The sequence below is a fragment of the Helianthus annuus genome, chromosome 9 (genome assembly GCF_002127325.2).
Source record: "Helianthus annuus cultivar XRQ/B chromosome 9, HanXRQr2.0-SUNRISE, whole genome shotgun sequence".
NCBI classification, from domain to species: Eukaryota; Viridiplantae; Streptophyta; class Magnoliopsida; order Asterales; family Asteraceae; genus Helianthus; species Helianthus annuus.
Window position 1 is genome coordinate 30,924,140 of NC_035441.2, and position 26,492 is coordinate 30,950,631.

At 37.2% G+C, this 26,492-nt stretch overlaps 1 protein-coding gene across 1 annotated transcript; it reads right to left on the reverse strand.

The window, feature by feature from the left end:
* Window positions 1–24,225: 24,225 nt before the first annotated feature.
* Window positions 24,226–26,492, reverse strand: LOC110877394 (putative UPF0481 protein At3g02645). The gene is made up of 2 exons (XM_022125530.2): window positions 25,527–26,492; window positions 24,226–25,105 (listed from the first exon to the last, which is right to left on the reverse strand). Exons 1-2 carry the CDS (start codon window positions 25,850–25,852, stop codon window positions 24,352–24,354), a joined length of 1,080 nt encoding a protein of 359 aa, XP_021981222.1. The 5' UTR covers window positions 25,853–26,492; the 3' UTR covers window positions 24,226–24,351.

Genomic DNA, 26,492 nt, shown 5'->3' on the forward strand with positions numbered 1-26,492 from the left:
CTCGAGTCCTAGATCGACTTAGTTATTTCTTTCTATGTTTTACGTTTCGATTTAATTTTTTCGCATTAACACGTTGCAATTTCAGTGTTGGTTGTCGCTGATAGAAGTGTGACGTTGGTGTTCGCCCCTACCGTAACGTGGAGGTGCTTAATACTAGTTTACTTTAAAATCAATATAAAAATCTCAGACATGACATGATGACATATGCATTCATCAAATGGAATAAAATCCAACAAAAGCAAACAAACAAACATCCAGATAGTTTAACTCCAATATAATGGTTTAAATTAAATAAATTCCCGTAACTAAAAGCTTAAAATCTTCTATCTACTATAATAAAAGAAACCAAGTTTTGGACACGTGTCATTCATTGAAGGCATCCTCAAGTTTATATCTATCTTATATTAGCTAAATAACTAAATAAATAATTAATTAATATTATATTTTATAATACTTTAATAGAATATTATCCTCAAATCTAAATTGTTAATCTAATATATTTTTAAAACAAATACCTCTCTTTCCTATTTATCTTATATTAAATATATAAATAATAAATTAATATTAAATGTTATCCTAATTTATTAAAAATATAACTTTTTGATTATTTGATATACAAAATTATATTTATTCAACAAGTCTAAGGGGTCTTGAAAAATATAATTGTTTTTACTATACAAAGTTACATTTATATAACCCGTGTAATACACGAAGTTTTTGAAGATATAACTTTTTATCATTTGCTATGTAAAATTAGATTTATTCAACACGTATAATACAAGATGTTTTTAAGGATATAATGTTTTTATTATTTGGTAGATTTTTCGACCCAACTATACACGGGTTTTTAAAGATACGACGTTTTTAGTATTTAATATATAAAATTACATTTATTTAATATGTGTAATACACATGGTTTTTAAACATATAACTCTTTTTTAGATCTATTCAACACGTGTAACATATGGGATTTTTAAGGATGTAATTTTTTTTATTATTTGGTAGATTTATTCAACCAGATTATGACGTTTTTTTATTATTTGATATATAAAATTACATTTATTTAACCCGTACAATATATGGGGTTCATAAAAATATAACTTTTTATTATTTAATATATAAAATTATATTTATTCAACCCGTGTAATACACGGGGTTCTAACCTAGTTAAATTATATTTGAAGTAAGAATATTTTTTTATAATTTAACTCAAAATTATCGTTATATTGTTATAAACTTTAATAGAATATAAAAAAATAATATAAAAAGGATTTTGATTAAAAATATCCACTCATGTTGACGATAGAAACAATATTAAAATTGTTTACTCAAATGACTATTAATCAATATATGAATAAATATTAATGAATAAACACTAACGAAAAACAATGAATAAACTAAATCTGATATTCGTTTACACACTCAAAGGATATAATTTAATCAAACAAAAAATAAATTCAAATTCTAAATTTAAGTGATGTTCACTTATTAATTATTAAAAAATAAAACATAATATAAGTAAAAGAAAAGCAAAAGTTGAAAAACATTAATTGAAATCCTTTATTATAAATTATATTAAATTAGATTTATCATATTATTCTAAATATTAAACCCACATATAGTATATTTGTTTTAGACTATATCAGTTTTAGATTATACAGGGTGGGAGGGCGCGAAGAGGGGTATTAAGCGCCATGTGACTGCCACATAGTACGGGAGCATGGTAAAAGAAACACATGTTGGTGTTAGCGTAAAAGTGACGTTTTTATTAAAAAACATCAATTAATTTAACTAACTTAAACAAGACTCACAAATCAAAGTCCGCCACCTCACACCGCACAATCCCTCCACCCCGATGAAAATCTTCTGCCCCCTTCCCCCGCCGCTCCTTACGCCACCCACGGGCCGGTGTGCCTGACGTGGAGAGGCTTACACACCACTTTTCCACGCATACTCCGTATGATATTACAAGCTCAAGTATGGTTAATATAAGAATCCTATGTTTATACCAATATTTATAGTATAACAAAAATAACGCTAAAGTTATCATACAACGTCTCCTAAAAATAAGAAAGGAACAAAGAAACAATGAATCACAAAATATAACACAAAGTCGAGGTAAAAAGATACAATAAGTTGTAAAAAAGACACAATGATATAAATATAGAAAACACACCATGTTAAATAAAAAGACACGTAGATCTGAAGAAAAATTTTAATATCTGCAAGTTAAAAAATCAAAAAGCGAAAATCCACAATCTCATATCGTAGAATTACGGTTCCAATGTCGCCCGAATGAAGTCAATCAGAGTCCGTTTGATACTCTTCCCGCGACTTCTTATTTTTAGGAGACTATGTATTTAATTCTAACCCAACAAAATAAATTTTTACTAATATAAACTTTATTTTGTTTTATTTTATTAATATAAACTTTATTTTGAAAAGTATATTAGTTTTAAAGTTTTTTTTAATGTTAATTAATAGGTTTAGTATAACTCGACTAGTTTGTTCCATCTATAAACTCAAAATGTAAAAAGAAAAAGTTATATTGTATTTTTGATAATTTCTAAACTCAAAATGTAAAAAGGGTCCTTGCCGTTGAGTTTGTAGTTTATATAAACTAGTTGTTTACTATGCGCGCGCGTTGCGGCGCGCTAAACCAAATCGTTCTATAAGAATGACAAAACATGTCAAATAACAAAAAGTAACTCAAACTAAAACGTCACGTATTTTCGGTACCGGTTCGGCACCGGTATTCACCGATTTTTACCCTCAAATACAACCCCCGCCCAAGGGGCCACGCCGAAACCCAAGCCCACCCGGGGTGGTGACTTGGGCGTTTGTACCCAACCCACGATACAACCCCAACCCCATACCCCATATTCTAATATTTCCTAGATTTTTTTTAACACATAGCCGTTGGCAAACGGCTCGCACAAACGGCTACTTGTCTTGGCCAATGAGATCCCGTCATGTCATCTTGCTAGCGCCGCCCAACGCTCGGGCTGAAACCCCCCGCCTAAGGGGCCACGCCGAAACCCAAGCCCACCTGGGTTGTTGACTTGGGCGTTTGTACCCAACCCACGCCACAACCCCCATATTCTAATATTTCCTAGATCTTTTTTTAAACACATAGCCGTTGGCCAACAGCTAGCCTAAACGGCTACTTGTCTTGGCCAATGAGATCCCGCAATGTGATCTTGATAGCCCCGTTCAACGCCCGGGCTGAAACCCCCGCCCAAGGGGCCTCGCCGAAACCCAACCCACCCGGGGTGGTTTATTGGGCATTTGTACCCAACCCACGCCACAACCCCCGCCCCATTCCCCATACCTCATATTCTAATATTTCCTAAATCTTTTTTTAAACACATAGCTGTTGGCAAACGGCTAGCCCAAACGGCTACTTGTCTTGGCCAATGAGATCCAACCATGTCATTTTGATAGCCCCGCCCAACGCCCGGGCTGAAACCACCGCCCAAGGGGCCACGCCGAAACCGAAGCTCACCCGGGGTGGTGACTTGGGCGTTTGTACCCAACCCACGACACAACCTCCGCCCCATACCACATATTCTAATATTTCCTAGATTTTTTTTAAACACATAGCCGTTGGCAAACGGCTACTTGTCTTGGCCAATGAGATCACGTCATGTCATCTTGATAGCCCCGCCCAACGCCCGGGCTGAAACCCCCGCCTAAGGGGCCACGCGGAAACCCAAGCCCACCCGAGGTGGTGACTTGGGCGTTTGTACCCAACCCACGCCACAACCCCCGCCCCATACCCCATATTCTAATATTTCCTAGATCTTTTTTTTTAAACACATAGCCGTTGGCCAACAGCTAGCCTAAACGGCTACTTGTCTTGGCCAATGAGATCCCGCAATGTCATCTTGATAGCCCCGCTCAACGCCCGGGCTGAAACCCCTGCCCAAGGGGCCACGCCGAAACCCAACCCACCCGGGGTGGTGAATTGGGCATTTGTACCCAACCCACGCCACAACCCCCGCCCCATACCCCATACCTCATATTCTAATATTTCCTAAATCTTTTTTTAAACACATAGCTGTTGGCAAACGGCTAGCCCAAACGGCTACTTGTCTTGGCCAATGAGATCCAACCATGTCATTTTGATAGCCCCGCCCAACGCCCGGGCTGAAACCCCCGCCCAAGGGGCCACGCCGAAGCCCAAGCTCACCCGGGGTGGTGACTTGGGCGTTTGTACCCAACCCACGACACAACCCCCGCCCCATACCACATATTCTAATGTTTCATAGATTTTTTTAAACACATAGTCGTTGGCCAACGGCTAGCCCAAACGGCTACTTGTCTTGGCCAATGAGATCACGCCATGTCATCTTGATAGCCCCGCCCAACGCCCGGGCTGAAACCCCCGCCTAAGGGGCCACGCCGAAACTCAAGCCCACCCGAGGTGGTGACTTTGGCGTTTATACCCAACCCACGTCACAACCTCCGCCCCATACCCCATATTCTTATATTCCCTAAATCAATATTTAATTAATATATAATCACTGTTCATTCCATTCGATTTTTATTAGTATATAATATAAATCATAAATGTATGTGTGGACATGAGGGCATCGTACAATATTAGGTGGTGAGCTTCATAAATAAAAGCTACGGCACATGCTATATTGCTATGGCTTTATATCTGAATCATGTAATGTCTGACCTGCCAAATTTGTTGTACATAGAGCGTTACAACACATAATTCATTAACGTGTTTGTTTTTTCAAAGTTAAAACGTTTGCAGTATACGGACCACGTCTGAAGACATTTGTAGCTAAAGTGGTGTACCAAAGTTCTGCAGTTTGTAAGAAGAATACTGTTTGTTTTTTAACTTCTGCAGGCTGCTAAAATAAACTGAAATATAAATAAAATGATTTTATTTAACTTGAAAAAAGATTTTCAACATTCAAACATAAATAATAGTTATACAATATTGAAATAATATTCATAAAAAGACAATAACATTTTTTTAAATCATTTATTCCATGTTTTGCATTAACTGCTTAGTAATCTCATCTCGTAATCGAGTCGTGCATTAACTGCTTTACATAATCATAAACGAAATCAGAATATAAACACCAATCATTAACTTATGAACTAACATTAACAAATATAACAATTGTTAATTAACATTAAAAAAATCAGAATTGAAACAAGAATTATAATAAGGATTTAACATAAACAAAAAAACAATGTTTAAACAAACATTAAACAATAAAAGAATAATTCTTTAACAAAAGTTAAAGAATGAACAAACCCAGGCAGCAGCGACGTGGAGGTTGTTGTGTGAGACAGGAGCGACGGAGGAGGTGGTTGTGTGAGGCAGTAGGGCGGCGACTTGGAGGCAGCATGTGGTTGTTGTGTGGGGTCGACGAGTTAGTAGGGGCTGACTAGGCAACAGGTGGTTGTCGGCGGTGAAGGCGGCTCAGTCGGAGGTGGGGGAGGTGACGTCGGGTCAACCAAAGGTAGGGGAGGTGACAGAGATGTGGTGGTGGCGGAGATGTGGAGGTGTCAGCTGAGAGGAGGAAGATGCTAGGGTTTGAGAACTTGTTTTTTGAAAGAGCAGAGTGTCACACCCCCAAAATATCATGTGCGGATCTCACCGCGAGACGTACTAGGATCTAATCACTAAGCACGTTGAACTAATAGTAAATTATTATTAAACGCAAATGCCTTGTCCAACATGAATAGTGTAATTCCAAGTAACATTTCAACATAACCTGTGTTCAGCGGAAACAATTGTAACTGTTTCAATATAATCAAAACCAAATCATTTTAAATTGCATAATTTTAATAGTTTGCATCAAGTAGCGCGTCCCATGACACTCCCAGCTCCCCAGACTGCAAGTTCCAAAGCATGATGTATCTAACGACCTGCAAACATGTAGAAAAGTGTGTCAACATAAAGTTGGCGAGTTCACAGTTTTGTTTAACATAAATCATTTAAGTGTTTTGTTTAAAGACATGTTACGAATAATAAACTCGGTACCGATTGACTGTTCTGTTTTTGGTGCCCTCATCAATGTCTATCATCATTGATCAAAGTGTTTAAGGTCATTAGTTCACGCCCGGCTCCCAGCACGGTGTGCGGTTTGTCAAGCCTAATAACGCTATCAACTAATACCTCGTTGCCTCCCAGGCAACTAGCTCGGTATGTAAGTAGGGACTTTCGTGATAGAGTTTGAATTTATTAACCAACATCGAATTTAAATACAACATATAGAAAAAGTATTCCTCCCAAGAATAATAGTTTGAAAAGTATTCCTCCTAGGAATAGTAGTTTGAAAAATATTCCTCTCAGAAATAGTAGTTTCTTTGTCCCCCCGGGACACATGCTTGTAAAAGAGTAGTGCACTCACCTTAGTTTGCTCGGTATGATAACGTAATTCTAGCGTTAAATAGATGTTAGGTCTGTTACACGCGACCTAATGTTCAATAAATGTAAGTACGTATACGAGTTTGGTTATGCCATACCCTAATTCCCAAACAACACGCGTTCGTTAGTAACAGTTAATACGTTTAGCATATAGTACATGCAGTAACACACAGTTGGTTGTTAGCACGGACGCATTTACCGATAATAATTTGGAGCAAGTATAGCCAATATAAATAAACCCGGAAATATTTTGTGAAACTAGTAGCCTTTACCTTAATAAGTTCGGACTCATTAAATTATTGAGTCTGCCCAACAACTAAGATTACTCGACCCACCAATTGAAAGGACTTCGGTCCAACTAGTGAAACATATTCAGAACCCTAACTGATTACATGAATGCAGAACATACACCATTACTAAATTAGGGCCTATTATAACTACTCAAGGGATAGTCAGTAAATTCAATTAATGAAGGTAATCATGATGTCCATGATTACTAGATTCAATACTATAATTGATGCTAACATATACAACAACTATTGTTTTTCTCCTAATACACAGCTGTGTTTAAATGTGCACACAAACTTCAAAAGAAACAACCTTGTACTTTATAATGATTCTTATAATTTCGGACTCCATATATTAATACATGTACATTACAAAGTCTGACATGCTTCATTTATATAAACTCTAAATCGCATTCATTGCCCACTATTAAACTCGGATTGAAGAGAACCCGAACCTTGCCAAAACTCGGACTCCCCATTTCTTGTTACAAACTAAAACTCTGACAATTCATATACTCGGACTAGTTTTCTTTTTATAAACCAGGACATAAATACCATATATATTCGGAAAATATGGACACTTTGATTACTTAATAAATTCAGACCAACAAATAGATATACAAACCCGGATCTTTAAAGTATAAGCTCGGGCCCTCTTCATCTCTTATTAAGCTCGGACCTATCCAAGTAAACTCTGACCAATTATTTGCTCATAAATTCTGACCTCACCCCTTATAAAACTATGAAATCCGAATTACATAAAAGCCCAACTAAAACCATCCTAAGTTCGGACACATGAAACAAGTCCTGACTTCCTTTTTCTTTACAAGTTCGGACATATAGGAACAAGTCCTGACTTCATTTATTTTTTCTTTACAAACCCTGGCCATGTATTTTTTCCTCATAATTTCAGACATTTTAATATAGGTAAACTCTGATTTTTATTTTACAAACTCGGACATGTTAGCATATGTAAACCTTAATCGCACAAAACCAACATCAATGTGCAGTTGCAGAAGTTCTACAAATTATGAATCACTTCACAGATTTACAGTTCTAACATATCAATTAGCATATCAACAACATAACTATACTTTGATAAACAGTTTACACATTCACCTACAAACCATCACACATTCATCAAACATAATCAATTAAACATAGAACAGTTGTTTGGCTTTCTAGGGTTTGTATGAATCAAAGAAACAAAAATACAACGTATAACATGAACACTTACCTTGGATTGATTTAGAATTCTTTCTTGAAGAATCGAAAGATCAAAGATTGGAGAACTTGGTGTAGCCAAATGATTAGGGGAATGATTGGAAATAGAGAGAAGACAGAAACTGTCGTATAGTGATTTGTGAGGGAGATTTAGGGTTTGTGTTTTATTATAACTTCTTTAATATTCATAACACCCCCTTAATTATAAAATCTTCACATAAAGCATACAACAACTTGTAATTTACAATTAAGGCATATAACTCACGTATCTGTCAAGCACGCGTAAGTTTCGTATAAAACCGTTTCATTTATAATTATTATTCATGTTTGTCACCAATGTTCGAGAGTTATCATGTGTGTGTTCCGGTAATTCCCCGAATTACCAAAGTAGACTCATTTAACTAACCCTAGTTAAATGCAGTGCTATGAATGTATGATAAAGTTAACTGTGGTTGGGTTAAAGTATTAACCTGAAGTTTTGGGTTGTCACATCATCCCCAACTTGAAAGAAATTCCGTCCTGAAATTTGATAAGCAACCATAGAGGAGTAAAGAGATAAGTTAAGAAGACTGTGGGTTTTCCTCGGGTACCACATCATCCCCAACTTGAAAGGGAATTTTATCCCGAAATTCGCTAGTCGTAACAGTGTTAGGTTCAACAGTTTTGAATAAGTGAGGATACTTGAGCATCATCTGATCCTCGCATTCCCGCGTGAACTTCTGTCCACGCTTTGAGTTCCATCGAACTCTCACGATAGATATTCGACCGTGTTTACGGACCTTGACTTCCCGGTCCATGATTTCGATAGGTTCCTCGATACGCTGCAACTTGTCATCGATTTTAAATTCCTTGAAAGGAACTACAAGTGTTTCATCAGACAAACTCTTATTTAAATTAGAAACGTGAAAGACGTTGTGTACGTTACAAAGTTTATCAGGCAACTCAAGTCTGTAAGCCACCTTACCGATTCTTTCCAAAATCTTGAATGACCCAACATAACGCGGGTTGAGCTTGCCTCGTTTCCTAAATCAAACCACACCCTTCCACGGTGATACTTTCAATAGTACACGGTTGCCAACGGAGAATTCCAAGGGTTTCCTACGCTTGTCGGTGTCGCTTTTCCAGCAATCACGAGTCACCGCCATACGATTTCTGATTTGAACAATCTTCTCAAAAGTTTCGAGTACGAGTTCGAGTTCTAGACCCGTTATTTGGCTGTCATCCACCTCAGCCAACAAAAACGAGATCAACATTTCCGTCCATACAACGCCTCGAACGGAGCTGCCCGAATGCTAGATTGGTAACTAGTGTGGTAGGAAACCTCTACCAGAGGAAAATGTCTTTCCCACCCATTACCAAAATCGATAACACATGCTCGCAACATACATTTAAGCGTCTGGATGGTTCGTTCACCTTGACCATCCGTTTGAGGGTGATAAGCGGTGCTCATGTCTAGACGTGAGCCAAATGATTTGTGCATAGCTTGCTACAAATCGGACATGAAACACGGATCACAATTAGAGATGATGGAGGTCGGCACCCCGTGCCTAGAAACCACTTCCTTCAATTAGGTGCTAGCAAGTCGTGAGAACTTGACAGTTTCCTTGTTCGCAAGGAAGTGTGCAGGTTTGGTCAGACGGTCAACGATCACCCAAATGGTATCGTTTATGTTTTGAGTTTTAGGCAAACCGGTGATAAAATCCATGGAAATCTATTCCCATTTCCACATAAGCAGGGCTGGTTGCTGAAGCAAACTAGACGGTTTTTGGTACTCTACCTTGACTCTTTCACACCAGTCAAGTATTTGCTCACCTATGTCGCCATGTTAGCTTTCATGTTCGGCCACCAGTAACAGATTTTCAGATCTTGATACATCTTATCAGAACCCGGATGAATGGAGTATCGAATACTTGTGCGCTTCGTCCAACACAAGCTCTTTTAGGTTACCATGCAAAGGGACCCGTATTCGCTCCATAAAATAGCGAATACCGTCAGACTTGGTTGTGCGTTGTTTCTCCATGCCCCGCATGGATTTAACTTGAAGGTTATCGTCCTCCAATGCTTCGGTTTGGGCATAACTAATCTAGTCTGGAAGGTTAGAATGAATAGTAAGTTGTAAAGCTCGAACACGTTCAGGTTTGGTTTCCTTGCGACTAAGGGAGTCAGCTACCACATTAGCTTTGCCTGGATGATACTTGACTGCACAATCGTAATTGTTCTAGACTTCAACCCAACGACGTTGTTGCATGTTCACCCCTTTCTGTTTGAAAATGTGTTGAAGGCTCTTATGATCAGGATAGATAGTGCATTTAGCATCGTATGAGTAATGCCTCTAAATTTTGAGCGCAAAGATTAGGGCTCCCAATTCCAAATCGCGAGTTGTGTAATTCTTCTCATGAGTCTTCAACTGTCAAGAAGCATAGGCGATCACCTTCTCGCGTTGCATCAAAACACAACCGAGGCTATGAATAAAAGCACCACAATACACCACAAAGTCATCCATACCCTCGGGTAAAGACAATATCGGTGCACTACAGTGTTTTTTTTTTTGTAACAGCTGAAAGGCATTCTCCTGGTTCGCTCCTCACTAATAAGTTACACCTTTTTGAATTAAAGCGGTAAGAGGTTGAGTGATTTTCGAAAATTCCTCGATAAATCTATGATAGTACCTCGCGAGACCAAGAAATCATCTCACCTTCCTAGGAGTCTTAGGTGTCGCCTAATGCTTGATATAATTGATGTTTGCTGGATCAACATGTATTCCCGGCTCGTTGACCTCGTGACCAAGGAAGTGTACTTCTCGAATCCGGAAAATCACACCTAGAAAAATTTCGCGTAGAGTTGTTCCTTCCTCAGGAGTTCCAAGATAAGACGCCAAGTGTCGCTCATGATCCTCCTTGCTTTTAGAATAAATCAGAATGTCATCGATACACACAATGACAAAATCATCAATATGCAGCTTGCACACTCGGCTCATGAGGTCCATGAGGACCGCAGGTGCATTGGTTAACCCGGATGGCATGACAAAAAAAACTCGCAATGGTTGAACAACGTTCGGAAGGCTTTTTTGGGAACATCTTCCCCTCAGACTCTCATTTGATGATAGCCCGATCATAGATCGATTTTCGAATAGAAGCTTGACCTTTGCAGCTGGTCAAACAGATCGTCAATACAGGGAAGAGGATAACGGTTCTTGACCGTCACCTTGTTGCGTTCGCGATAATCAATACATATATGGGAAGAACCATCATTATCCTCCACGAATAAGACTTGGGCTACCCACGGTGAAGAACTAGGTCAGATAAAAGCTCTATACAATAGTTATTGGAGTTGATTGGACAGTTCTTGCAACTCTCCTAGTGCAAGACGATAAGGGATACGAACAATCGGAGCTGCTCCAGGGGTATGTTCGAGCTGAAATTCCACCTGTCGAGGTGGAGGTAGTCCTGGAAGTTCCTCAGGAAGAACGTCGGAAAAGTCACGAACGACCGGGATGTCTTTGATCTTCTTATCCTCGGGTTGAGTATTGGTAACGAGGGCTAGAAAGGAAGGATAACACTTCCGTATGTGCTTCTGTACTTTCATAGTAGAGATGATGCCAACCGATTGTTCACATAAAATGTAACTGTCACAACGCTGATATCGTTCCTGGCGTCACCCGCGCCAATCAAGATTGCTCTCCGCGAGCATCATCTCCACCGTTGTTACCATTGTTATTGTCGTGATTCTTGGCGTTGTTGTTATTGTTGTTGTTGGCGTTCTACTTCAACTGTGGGCAATCCTTCTTAAAATGACCCTCACTTCCACATTGAAAGCACCCCTTTCGATTACCCTGATGCTGCTGTGGCTATTGTCTCTGTTGTTGTTGCGGCTGTTACTGTTGCTGTTGTTGATGTTGTTGTTGTTTCGGAAACGAAGCTTTGCAATCTTTTGCAATATGGCCCACTCTGTCACACCACTGACATGTTCGAGTGCACTGCCTATGATGATGGTAGTTGCACTTGTTGCACTTTGGTTGCTTGCCAGCATACGCACCCTGGTTCTGATTGGTGCCTTGGTTCTGATTTGCAAACGAAGAGTGGTTGAAGTTGCGATTGTTGTTGTCGGTCCTCTGCTGTTGCTTGTTAGAGTTGGAGACTTGGTTGGAGTCATTCTATTTGCGTTTGTTGTCGGTAATCGGAGCCATCATGATCGGTAGTGTACCACATTCAAGTTCTTGTTCATTGGTCTTGTGAGCCAAACGAATAATCCGCGGTAAGTTGTTCTAGATTTACAGAGGTGACCATACTCTTGATCTAAGGCGCCAACCCTTTGAGTTCTAGTAAACGAGTAAAGTGGGAAAGAGTACAGACCAAACATTTGATGCTTCAATGACCAGCCCAGAAACATTTTGCACTAACACAAAACATTCCCAGTAAATCTCCAGACGTTCAGATAAGTGTTCTAGCAACACTCAATATCATCTAGGTTCACAATGATTCAGGGAAGAGAGAAAGATCAAGATCGAGTAGGGGTGAGTCATTGTTATAGCTCCTATGGGTAGTTGAATCTCCAATTATATCCGATAATGGGTTAGAATCCTTTACACACGCTAAGTATCACTGGGACTCACATGCACCCCAAATTATTATTACGTGTGCACCTGTAATGATAATGTGATTTGCGTGTTCATCTTAGTCCCTCCTAACTTGGTTCAAAAGATCCTCAAATTTAGACGTTAAAAACTAGAGTGTTGTCAGGTTGGTAAAAATCAAGGTCAAGAGATAATGTCAAACTAGCGATACATCACCAAGTAAGTATATAAAATGTGTAATTGTGCTATAATGTTGTGTATGCAACTACATGCAATGCAACACATATGTGTACGCTAGATGTATAATGTATACGATAAATAAAAGACGAACCTTGCAATCTGGAGCGTAGTGTCATGGTTTCTTTCGGAACTGATTCGGTTATAGTCTGGTTCTATAAAAACTTTTTTTTTAAAACCTAGTTCACTATAACTAGTGACTCTGATACCAAACTGTCACACCCCCAAAATACCACGTGCAGATCTCACCGTGAGGCGTGTGAGGTACCAGGATCTAGCCACTAATCACATTGAACTAATAGTAAATTATTATTAAACGCAAATGCCTTGTCCAACATGAATAATGTAATTCCATGTAACATTTCAACACGACATGTGTTCAGCGGAAGCAATTGTAACTGTTTCAATATAGTAAAAAAATCATTTTAAATTGCATAATTTTAATAGTTTGCATCAAGTAGCGCGCCCCATGACACTCCCAGCTCCCAAGACTGCAAGTTCCAAAGCATGATGTATCTAACGACCTGCAAACATGCAGAAAAGTGTGTCAACATAAAGTTGGCGAGTTCACAGTTTTGTTTAACGTAAATCATGTAAGTGTTTAGTTTAAAGACATGTTACGAATAATAAACTCAGTACCGGTTGACTGTTCTGTTTTTGGTGCCCTCGTCAATGTCTATCATCATTGATCAAAGTGCTTAAGGTCATTAGTTCACGCCCGACTCCTAGAGGTGTACAAAAAAAAAACGGTTTTTGAACCGAAACCGGGAGAAAAACCGAACCCGGTTTTTTTATAACCGGTTTTAGAACCGAACCGAACTGTCGGTTGTAGACCGGTTAGGGATATTTATCTTCAAAACCGGTTTTAAAAACCGGTTTTAAAAAACCGGTTTAAACCTGTAAAAACCCGGTTTTTTTGGAATAAACCGGTTAAAAACCGACCCTAACCGGTTTGACCGGTTATTGTTTTGAGTAAAAAAACCGGTTAGTAACCGAAAGCGATTATAAAAAAAAAAACTGTTTTTTTAATGAAAAAACCGGTTCGGTTAATAACCGGAATCGGTTTTTGAAAAAAAAAATGATTTGTACACCTCTATTGGTACCCAGCATGGTGTGAGGTTACTAATACCCCATTGCCTCCCAGGAAACTAGCTCGGTATGTAAGTAGGGTCTTTCGTGATAGAGTTTAAGTTTATTAACCAACATCGAATTTAAACTACAACATATAGAAAAAGTATTCCTCCCAGGAATAATAGTTTGAAAAGTATTCCTCCCGGGAATAGTAGTTTGAAAAGTATTCCTCCCAGGAATAGTAGTTGTTTGTCCCCCGGGACGTATGCTTGTAAAAGCGTAGTGAACTCACCTTAGTTTGCTCAGTATGATAACGTACTTCTGGCGTTAAATAAATGTTAGGTCTGTTACACGCGACCTAATGTACATTAAATGTAAGTACGTATACGAGTTTGGTTATGCCATACCCTAATATCCAAACAACACGTGTTCGTTAGTTACGGTTAACACATTTAGCATACTATACATGCAGTAACACACAGTTGGTTGTTAGCACGGATGCATTTACCGATAATAATTTGGTGCAAGTATAGCTAATATAAATAAACCCGGAAATATTTTGTGAAACTAATAGCCTTTACCTTAATAAGTTAGGACTCATTAAAATTATACTGAGCCTACCCAACAACTACGATTACTCGGCTCACCAATTGAAAGGACTTCGGCCCTACTAGTGACATATATTCGGACCCCTAACTGATTACATGAACACAGAACATACACCATTACTAAATTCGGGCCTATTATAACTACTCAAGGGATAGTCAGTAAATTCAGTTATTGAAGGTAATTATGATGTCCATGATTACACAATTTAATACTATAAATTGATGCTAACATGTACAGTAGCTATTATTTTCTTCCTAATACGCAACCGTGTTTAAATGTGTACACAGACTTCAAAAGAAACAACCTTGTACTTCATAATGATCCTTATAATTTTGGACTCCATATATATTAATATACGTACATTACAAAGCCTAACATGCTTCATTTATATAAATTCCGACTCGCCTTCATTGCCCTCTATTAAACTCAGATTGAAGAGAACCCGGACGTTGCCAAAACTCGGACTCCCATTTTCTTGTTACAAACTCTGACAATTCATATACTCGGACTAATTTTCTTTTTATAAACCCGGACATACATACCATATATATTCGGACAATATGGACACTTTGATTACTAAATAAATTCGGACCAACAAATAGATATACAAACCCGGATCATTAAAGCATAAGCTCGAACCCTCTTCATCTCTTACTAAGCTCGGACCTATCCAAGGAAACTCTGACCAATTATTTGCTCATAAATCTGACCTCACCCCTTATAAAACTATGAAATCTGAATTACACAAAAGCCCAACTAAAATCCTCCTAAGTTCAGACACAAGAAACAAGTCCTGACTTCCTTTTTCTTTACAAGTTCGGACATATAGGAACAAGTCCTGACTTCCTTTATTTTTTCTTTATAAACCCTGACCATGTATTTTATCCTCATAAATTCGGACATCTTAATATAGGTAAACTCTGATTTTTATTTTACAAACTCGGACATGTTAGCATATGTAAACCCTAATCGCACAAAACCGTCATCAATGTGCAGTTGTAGAAGTTCTACAAAATTATGGATCACTTCACAGATTTACAGTTCCAACATATCAATTAGCATATCAACAACATGACTATACTTTGATAAACAGTTTACACATTCACCTACAAACCATCACACATTCATCAAACATAATCAATTAAACACAGAACAATTGTTTGGTTTTCTAGGGTTTGTATGAATCAAAGAAACAAAAATACAACGTAGAACATAAACACTTACCTTGGATTGATTTAGATTTCATTCTTCAAGAATTGAAAGATAAAATATTGGAGAACTTGGTGTAGCCAAATGATTAGGGGAATGATTGGAGATGATGATTAGAGAGGAGGTGGAAACTACTGCATTTAACTAGTGTTAGTCAAATGAGTCTACTTTGGTAATTCGGGGAATAACCAGAACACACACATGATAACTCTCGAACGTTGGTGACAAACACGAATAATAATTTTAAACGAAAGGGTTCTAGACTAAGTAGCCTATTTATCCTATGGATAGAGGTAAGGTTTGTCTACATCCCACCCTCCCTAAACCCCACCAATAGCTTTGTTATTTGTGGGAGTTTCTGGGTACTGTTGTTGTTGTAGTTAAATGCAGTGCTATGAATGTATGACGAAGTTAACTGTGGTTAGGTTAAAGTATTAACCTGAAGTTGCGGGTTTTCACATAGAGGAGATGAGAAGAGCCTTGAAATGGGGAGTCCACATCTGCCCCAATAAGAGGTCTAGAAAACCTTTTTAATGAAATCACTTCGAGAAATCAAACACACTGCAGATTCAAACGTCTGCACGTGGTCTGCGTTGGGTAGACATGTAACGCCTCGCTTTTTGTAACTTTCCTTTTTTAGCATGTTTATTTGTACCTTCTATTTATGGAAACTTGTCTTCCCTTGTAATCGTATTTCATTTCAAACATTATAATCCGAGACTTGAATCATAATGAAAACTCGATCTTTTATACACTTGTGTTATTCATAATACGTAAATACTTGTTAAATATTCGTGATACATGCATACTTGATACCACTTATACGCAAATTCATACTTATTATACATGAGAAATTCATTTATACATCCATTTATTTATGCACTACACTTATACATTGCACGCATACATTTAAAACGCTTAAAACCGACAAAATACACAAATTAGAAATTCGAGCATAAGGGACTGGTCCCTCTCGCACGAGAGGACCATCGCGTCCCAAATGCCTCTTTCGTCCTTAATCCGACTCGTCCCAAATCTCACCCTTAGTCTATAAATACCAACCCACTTCCTTCATTTCCAACTTTCACACTCCAAAGTTTTCTCTCAAAATCTGACTTCGAGCATTTCTTTGCAGCTTGTCTCAGCTACTTTCTAAGTGAGTTTATAACTCACTAACAACTGACTTCTTCTACTTTCTTCCATTTTTATAACTTTTACAAGATTCTTTACAATCTTTCACTTGGTTTCTCAGATTTGCAATGGCAAACTGATACTAACTCTCAATTCATTGAGGACCAAGTTGGGAAGTGAAGATAATCTTCTGAACTTTTGTAAACAAACTTTCTGACTTTAAACTCGGCCGAATTGGAGACTCTCTGAGCTCACAAGCTAAGTCAATATCTATGGTTCCATGTTAGAGCCAATTCCATCCGAGAAGGTAAACAGTTCAACCAAAACTGTACTGATTTCACCTAGAAACAGTGCCTGTCATCCGAAATGATGGCCCACTCGCCCGAGAGGATAACCCTCTCGCGCGAAAAGGGACTCTTGTCGTCCCAATGAGACTGTTTCACTACGTTCTGACATTTGTAAGTGTTGAATGATTATCCAGATCCCTATTTTCAATATAGTCGACTCTGGAACATCAGTGTGTGATCTGTGGAAGCCTTGGCTTCCAACCTAGTTCCACCACCTCACTTAAACTCCTAAACAATCTCCTAGACCTAGAACAAGTTAACCTCGTCCAACCTCCGAAACTTAGTTCATTCTTTCTAAGTCGTGTTGGCACACCTGGGTTATCCTTGTTTGGTTGTTTGGCTACTAATTTACTTTCTGTTTTTTCATTTCTATATTCATGACCAACCGACCAGTTGACTAAGTTAGCTGATTTGTGCTTTGGTGAACAATAATGAGGTTATTACCTCCATGCATGACTTCTCTGGACTCTATGAACATTCTGGACTAATATTATAACAAAATAACTTAACTGAACTCACAAACATAACTGATTAATAGTTAAAACGTTCAAACGAGAATTGGTTTACCAAAAAATCCCTCTCGCGCGAAAGTGTGGTCCCACTCGCGTGCAAGGCCTGTCGTCCCAACTGTTCTCTCGTCCGAACAGTTTGTGTTTCGGTTTTCCTGTTATTCTGCTCACGTGTTCCTTGTCGTTGATTCTGTCGGGCAAACTAGGACCCGTAAAATCACAGAAACTCAGTGTCGAGACAAGTGCTCGGATAGAATATACTTTCTGTTTACTTATACTTTCGTACTATACTATGTACTTCAATTCTGTATCATAACCCTCCATTCCAACTTCAACTCACGCCTTCGTTTGCCCTGTAGGGTAACCTTGGTGTTCCTGTACTATAACAACAATCCCTTTGCTCGCCGGGTAGAATAACCTTTGCGTTCCTGTACTACGTCAACCAACACTACACTCACGAGATTGACTATGAAGACTTAGCAAAACTGTGAGTATACTCAAACACCCTTTTTTCCGTTTTACTCTTTGGGTGCAATATGTTTACTATTAAACCTACACAGTTACACTTACACTTTCTTCAAATGCTTAAACAATCTAATACATGCATATATACGTTATACTTGACTCGTTAATCTGAGATTATTCTTTTTGTGATAAAATTGTCACTAACTTCATACGAGCCTACCCTTAACATGTAAAGCCCTATAGGAGCAACGCACCGCCCGTATTCTTGAGGTCATGTTAAGTCTTTAAACATTGTGGTAATCTTTGGGTTGACTTAAATATTCACATGCCAATTTTTACGTTAATCTTGATAACTTAGTTTGCCATGTGGATTTGTTTAAATCTTTTATACTTATCCTATGTATTAAACTTGTATACTCGCGAATACCTTCGTGTTGAACCATGTATTTTTAAACATATTTGTAAGTTGATGATGATATTAAAATTGGGCTTAGCGAGGATGCTTTAGATACACACTTAGAAATCGTTAGACTTTGTTGTAGTATCAATTTTGAATTATATTGTATTGTACTTTGTTTTGTTGTATTTGGAAAGTGTTGTATTTGATTTCGTATGATGTAACTTGAAAATTTGTAGCAATGAAACGAAATCAGTTTTATTTAAATATTGTCGCAAGTAGTGTTATGAAGTCTCGAACAATCTCGTTTTCGTCTCACTTTGACAAGACATAAGAGGTCATGAAGTGCTTTTCACAAAAAACAAACACCCCTAAAGGTTGTTCTAAACATATTTTATACTCATTTGTTTTTACTTCTTTCACTCATCCCTTTAATTTGTTGCAGGAACAGTATTTCTCATATTTCACACTTGAAGAGGATCTTCAATACTAAACAAAAGAAAAATCCTTTGATTTGAGTTTTCGGATGAGGGATACGTCAAAAATTTAAGAGAAGAAGATATGTTTAGCCAACTCTTCATCGAAACCATATTTAACATAAAAATATTCAAGCTTTATTCCATAGAACATCGATTTGTATGGATGTTAAACCGAATAATTTTAGTAATTATAATGATTTCTTTAACTATTATGTATTATTAGATGGAATAACACATTTAATATAAATAATCTCCAACTATTGTTAATTGGACGCCACCAATTCTAACTACAAAAATTACCACTATTAGTCCCAACTATTAACATATTGCACTCCAGTGGACTTTGAATAAGGGAACCCTAACGTCGTTAATCATTTGTTGCCGAAAAATGTTATTGACCTGAAAACTCAACCTTTTCGTCCCAAACCTCTATATAACCTTAAATTGAACCTTTAGGAACCTTTTTCTAGTAAAATCCCCAAATATTAAGGTAGCCAAAAACTCAACATTTCCGTCCTAAACCTCTTTGTAACCTTTGATCGGACTTTTAGAAACTTTTTTCAAGTAAAAGTCTCAATTATTGAGGTCGCTGGAAAAACTCTTTTTTGTCGGAGAACTCAACATTTTCGTCCCAAACCTCTTTGTAACATTAAATCAGACCTTTAGAAACCTTTTTTCCGGCCAAAATGTTTTCCCGACGACGGGCGACTAACGGCGTTAGGGTTCCCATAGTCAGGGTCCATTGGAGGCCAATATGTTAGTAGTTGGGACTGCCAAGGGTGATTTTTGTAGTTGGTACCAGTGTCGGCCAATTAACACTCTATCCCATTATACCGAATATCTTACATATTCGAACGAGTTGGTCCCAGTTTGTTTTTTTTTTTTTAACAAATAACTTATGAGTCTGGGTTAGCTGATAACCAGACTATCCGACATAACGGATTATTACACTTGATTTACATTTTTCAATATTAAAGTTTAAATTTGAAAGCTTTGTCGTGCATGATCATGCTTCAACCTTCCCATTAACGTTCCAAAGAGATAGCAGTTTAATAGTATTTGGTTCTTCACGTGTTTGGTCATCCATTCGTTTCCAGCCTTTGCGAAATCCTACCATAAACACCAAAAACGATTAGTGTTTATATTTCACTTGTGTTAACAGATCGAAAATGATAAAAGAAAATGTTTTGAATGACTAAGGTTCTGTCATGTATCGTAATTGAAACGCCTTCAGCAAGATCGGTGCACTTTGCCAAACTGTGCACTGACCTGTGCACTTTGCTAAGCTGTTCATTGACATGTGTGCTTTGCTAAGTTATACACTGTGCACTGACCTGTGCACTATGCTATGTTGTACACTGACATGTGCACTATGCTAAACTGTGCACTATGCACTGGCCATTTCACTTTGCTAACTGTGTACTGTGCATTTTGTTAAACTATGCACTGAGCTGTGCACTTAGCTAAGTTGTTCAATGTGCACTGATCTGTGCACTGACCTGTGCACTTTGCTAATTGTGCACCTTACCCGTGTATGATCCATTACACATACCTGACGACAGTCGAAGCAATACTCATTAGCAATACCTTGCGATCCATTTTATTAATTCATGGCAATGCATGCCCGTACATTATGATTACCTGTAAATATATGACTTAACAAGACAAAGTATTATATATCATATTTAAATGGTGATAACATCGCCATTTAACCCGTTTGACCCGGTTTTCCATTTGAGCCATTCTTAGCCTACCCGTTAGGCATCTCAATTTAACCATGTATTGTTTTTTGTAAAAGGTGGTTACTTACAATCTTACCCACACGACCCATCACGGTTTACACCATAGGGTCCTATTTCAAAAATTCCTTGTTTAATCACCAACATGTGATTTACTTATCCTTTACATGTAAAAATTTCGTTTTTATCTAATTTTTTGCATATAAATACAGGTAGAAGTTGTTATAATATAAAAAGGGGTAAATTACACTTTTCACCATTTATGTTTATATCGAATTGAAATGGATGCCATTTAACTTCAGTAATTACAGTCACAATCCTTTATTTGGAAAACTCATTACGTCTTTCGCCTTTTAGCACTAACCTGGTTAAAATTTTCAGTTAAGTCTATTCACTTAAGGGCTTTTTAATCTTTTTACTTAATTATTTATAGTGTAAATAAAAGAAAATAGCATTTACAATCTTATGAAAACAATAATTTTTATAATCTTACAATCAGAGAGGGTCAGATTTGCAACAAATGAAGAAGAAATCAGAATCAGAAAAGAAAAGAAACCAGAGAAAATAATCAAGCAAATTAAGGACCTAGAGATGTTAGATTTACAACAAATGAAGAAGATATCAGAATCAAAAAAGAAAAGAAACCAGATAAAATAATCAAGCAAATTAAGGAACTGAATCACATGTAAAGACAGAGAAAGAGAGCAATCTTTCTGTCGCTTGACAACAATAGATCTCGAATCTCACTTGAAATCACAACTCCCTTTAATTCCCATGATATTCAAACAATGAAGAAAGAACCTTTTCTGTTTATTCCAATCGCAACATTCCGTACTATGTCAAATAAGCTAAATCATGAGCAACAAAAAAGCATAATAAGGAACTTAAGCTTTGCTTTCACTCTGATTACTAAGGATGGTGCCGTATTGATTCAGAGAACAAATTAATCTATAATATCTCATCGATCTTAGAATTTGTTCAGCAAAACGAGCTTAATATCAGAACAATACATGGTTATTGAGAATGTCATTGTGCTTCAACATCCAGAATAGTCGATTGGAATCTCTTCAGTCTCAAAGGCTTTTCGGTGGTGTGGGCGCCGGATTTAGAGAGAGGGTGTGGGTGCTTAGTAGCAGGAGGTGACGGTGGCAGCGGCTGGTGATGGTTGAAAACAGGGACACGCTTTAGATCTGGTGGTGGTTGTTGTTAGTGGGTGGTGGTGGATTTGATGGTGGTGACTGCTGGTTTGTTTAGAGAGAGAGAGAGAGAGAGTGGGAGTTCAAAGTTTGTCTCTGTGAGAGAGAGCGTGAGAGAAAAAAGAGAGTTTATATTTGTTTTCATAATATTTTAAATGTTATTTTCTTTTATTTATAAATAATTAAGTAAAAAGACTAAACTGTCCTTAAGTGAATATACTTAACTGATTTTTTAACCAGGTTAGTGCTAAAGGACGAATGGTGTAATTAGTTTTCAAAGAAAAGATTGTGACTGTAATTATTGAAGTTAAAGGTCATCCACTGCAATTTGATACAAACATAAAGGACAAAAAAGTGTAATTTACCCTATAAAAAGTTTAAAAAATAAGAAAAATGATTAAAAAATAGTTAGAAAAAAGTAAGAAAAAAAACTAATTTTTATACAAAAATTGATTTTTTATTTGAACATTTTCGATATGTGTTTACATGCTAAAGTTCAGAAAATATATAGAAAAAAGGCAAATTGGATTTAAATAATCCCAATTTTCTCAATTTGGCTGATAATAATCCTAACTCAGTTATTTGCTGATAATAATCCAAACTGGTCCACTTTTGGCCGATAACAGTCCACCGTTAAAAATAGTTTAACGGAGTTAAGTGTTTTTCTGAAATATAAACCGATGTTTTTGGGATTTTGCTCAGAACGAGGATATGAGTAGATTTATGTAAAACTTACTTCGAAACGGTGCTCCAAACGGCTTGATTTTTGTTAATTGGAAGTTTAAACACCCGAATTGAAGCACCGTTTTCGTCGCTTGGGGTAGTATTTCGAGGTAAATTTTACATCAATCAACTCGTATCCTCGTTCTAATCAAAAGCCCTAAAGCATCGGTTTGTAATTCGGAAAAAAACTCCGTTAAGATATTTTAACGCAGACTATTATCAGCAAAGCAAAAAGTGGATCAATTCGGATTATTATCGGAAAATAACTAAGTTGGGATTATTATCGGCTAAATTTAGAAAATTGAGATTATTTAAATCCAATTTGCCTAGAAAAAATATGTAAAAAGGATTTTTTTTCTATTTAAAAAAGGTTTTTAATTTTTTTGTTATATATAAAACTAGTATTTTTTTCGGTTCTTCACTTTTTTTCCGTTAAACCTCACATTATACGAGTAAAGATAAAGGCTTTTTTAATACGCTAAGAGCATTCATTTCAACCTCTATATTTATGTGAGTTGTATTGTATGATATGGTTGTAAGTAATTGTGAGTGGATGAAAAATAAAATGTTACTGTCCAGTAGTAAATTTGGTAAGACACTATTCACCCTCTACATTTTTTTAATATTTTTTGAAAATGGTTATGCGTGGCGAAGGGATAAAGTGTAATGATAAAAGTATTACTTAAGACTGGGCAGAGTGGTGGCGTGGGAGGGCCCTCAACGACGGGCACACTGCCCCGTATAGGGGATTGGACATGGCGCGACACGTCTGGTTAGTTGGTGCAATAACGGTTAAACGAAAATTTTATAAATCAAACCCCATTCACTCATTTTTATCAATTCTCTCTACCCCACTCCAAATTTTATGAAAATTTCTCTACTTTTATAAAAAAAAAGTATCCCTATAACCGTTCATTTGACCAAAACAACCGGTATGACCGAACCGAAATTACCCAATACTAGTTCGCCTCAAAACCTTTCTATGTCACTTCGTGAACCAGAAGCCATGAGTACCTGAAAAGATTTCTGGAATTTTAACAACTTTATTGGGTTATTACACATTTAGCCTTCACTTCAATAAACTTATAAGTTAAAGCGTAGCAAGAAAAGTTCCAAAATATTCTTAGTTATAACAGATCTTTGATTCAAATTAAGGAAATTTATAAAATGATAGCCAACGGGACATCTTGATAAAATGATGCAGATGGTGGTGGTGGTGGTTTGGGTCCTTGGTGAGATGGTGGTTGGTGATGGTGATGCACGGTTGGTGATGGTGATGCACGGTGGTGGTGGTGTTGTTTTGGGGAGATGGTGGTAATGGGATGGTTTGGGTTCACTTATTTCTATTTGTTTTTCTTATTTTTAATCTTACGGGTAAAATAGACATTCCACACACACTTAACTGAGATTTTTAACATATGTTAATGATAAGGATCACTGGAGTGTAAAAATTACAACCATTAGAACCAACTCTATAATTACTAAAGTCTTGAGACTAAGTTTGCAATATCTGAAAAACCACAAAAAACCAACCAGAGATTTAACTCTTAATGTTACGGGAAAAAAGTATGATTTGAAATGATGATTTGTAATGATGTAATATGCTAAGCAGTTAAAGAAATAAGGAAATCTCAAAGGCCAAAGCCGTTTTACAAGGCAATTCTTGCTACTTCAATAAACCCGTACCATACAATCTTACAATTCATTCATTAAACACTTAAACTCTCTAGATCGCTCCTACTGTCACATAATAACCTAAAAATCAACAACTAATTGGCTATCCCCGATAGCATAATCTAAAACCGAACGAACATAACCAAGCCCAAACCGCTCCTTACAATCATAAACTTGACACACACCCGTAACAACCATCAACACTAAACTTACAACAGAAAACACTATAACCAAAATCTTCCATGATGCAAGAAACACTTTCTTGATAAAGTTGCACGCTTTAACCCTAGGTATATTACCATAATACCCATTAACCTTCCCAATAGTCTTTTGCAATTCAGACTTCTTTCCATCTCTCTTCACACTTGATTTGCTAATCCCATTGAACAATTTCACAATGTCCCCATCACTCATCTCACCTTCAATAATATTATTCTCACGAAGAATCTTTACATCCTTAACAGCATCAATGATCCCACACATTAACTCCACATACTCAATGAAATCAAGATTCTTAATGTTATCTTTCTTGAACATTAACTCTTCATAAGCCACCAAGTTTCTTAATATAACTTCGGACCCCGGTTTCAAATCAATAACCGGGAGGGTAATCGAGGGTATCTCTTCGTTGAATTTGATGTCGTGAATTCCTCCGGGAGTTGAGTAAAATTCAATCTTTCCGGTTCTTGAGAGCTTTGAAACCGAAGGGATATTGATTTCGAGCATTGTAGGGTTTTCGCCTAGCATTTTCTTGATCGAATTCGTAATCTTGTCCCATGGTAGTTTTAGTACTAGCATGATAGGTTGTAGAAAAGCATTTGCACCCGGGACCAACCTGTTAGATAAAATATATTAGTTATAGCTGCTGACCATATGATTTTGTCACAAATGGATGTTTGTTACGCATTTGTGACCCTTTTTCCGCGGATAAAACTACGTGGAAACCTTTCAGAGGTTTCTATAGCGCAGGAGATATGATTTGATTAGAAATAGGTTATAATTATTCTTGTAATAATTTAGTGATTTTCCTTTATGATCAAATCATATCTCCTGGTGGGGTAATTATAATACATCATAACCAAGGGCAGACCCACCCGAAATTTTAACGTTTTATTGAAAATTTTGAACACCGAAAAAAATGACCCCATTAGAAAAAAATTCTGTAACAAAAATTTTGAACACCGAAAAAAAATAGACCCCATTAGAAAAAAATTTTGGGTATGCCAATCATCATAACTAATATATTCTATTTATACCCTCCGGCCATTTGCACCGCGTTCTCAACGTCTTCCAGATGTACATCGAGCAATAAACCCATTCGAAGAAAAGGGTTCTTCGGCGGTAAGTTATCATTTACGATCAAGCGATACAAGCAGTCAAGCAAGTGAAACATGTCACGCACGTCAAAACCGCCATCAGATTCGGGTTCTGGTGCAGTAAACTTAATTGGCGATCGCGTTTCGCAAAATTTCACCAACAAATTTACAAGATCAAATTCATCAACTTCCCCGTCTGAGTGTTGTTGAACTGCATTTAGCAGTTCAACCAACACCACAAGTGGGATTTGGTTCTCCACCATCATCACATCTTCCAAAGTCCTCGACACGGGACAGCATCATATGTCCCGTCTGAGACTTTTAACAAAACATCCAACAAAAAGAGTGCATCCAACACAAACACCCATGCTAGAGTATCATCACTAACATTAAAGTACAAATCATAGCAGCATCTAACTGCTGGGACAATGTCAGTAACCTTCTTGTGCACAACTTTTAGAAATTCTTGTGTGATATTATAATGTTTTAGAATGGTGTTTGTTGTGTTGAGTTTGAGTTGTGTTTGTTTGCTGTAAAGGTTAGTACTGAAATGGTGGATTGGACCGAGCCCAATGTGGTTGGGGATGTAAGAGTTTTGGGTTTCGGATGTTAGGGTTTCGGGTAAGTGAAAGATGGAGGTTTGAAAGTTGGTGGTTAGGTGAAGGTGGTTTATGAGGGTTTGGGTTGAATTGGGTAGCCAGTATTGTTGTAGGTCTTGAATGGAGGATGGGGGAGATGAAAGAAGTGGAGGGGTGGAAGAGGCCATGTGTTGGGTTTGAGAGAATGGATTTTGTGTTTGTTTTTATGTAGTAACTTGTTTACTATGAGTGGAAATATTTTTTTTTTTGTATTTTTTATGAACCTTGTAGTGATAGTGAGGTTGTTTGATGGTTACAATACAAGTTT

Excerpts from the sequence above, each read along its gene's own strand:
- LOC110877394 (XM_022125530.2), bottom strand. The coding sequence starts at position 25,852 with ATGATGGTGGAGAACCAAATCCCACTTGTGGTGTTGGTTGAACTGCTA. Across the intron at positions 25,106-25,526 it reads GCGGTGCAAATGGCCGGAGG|GTTGGTCCCGGGTGCAAATG; the intron begins GTATAAATAGAA and ends TTTATCTAACAG.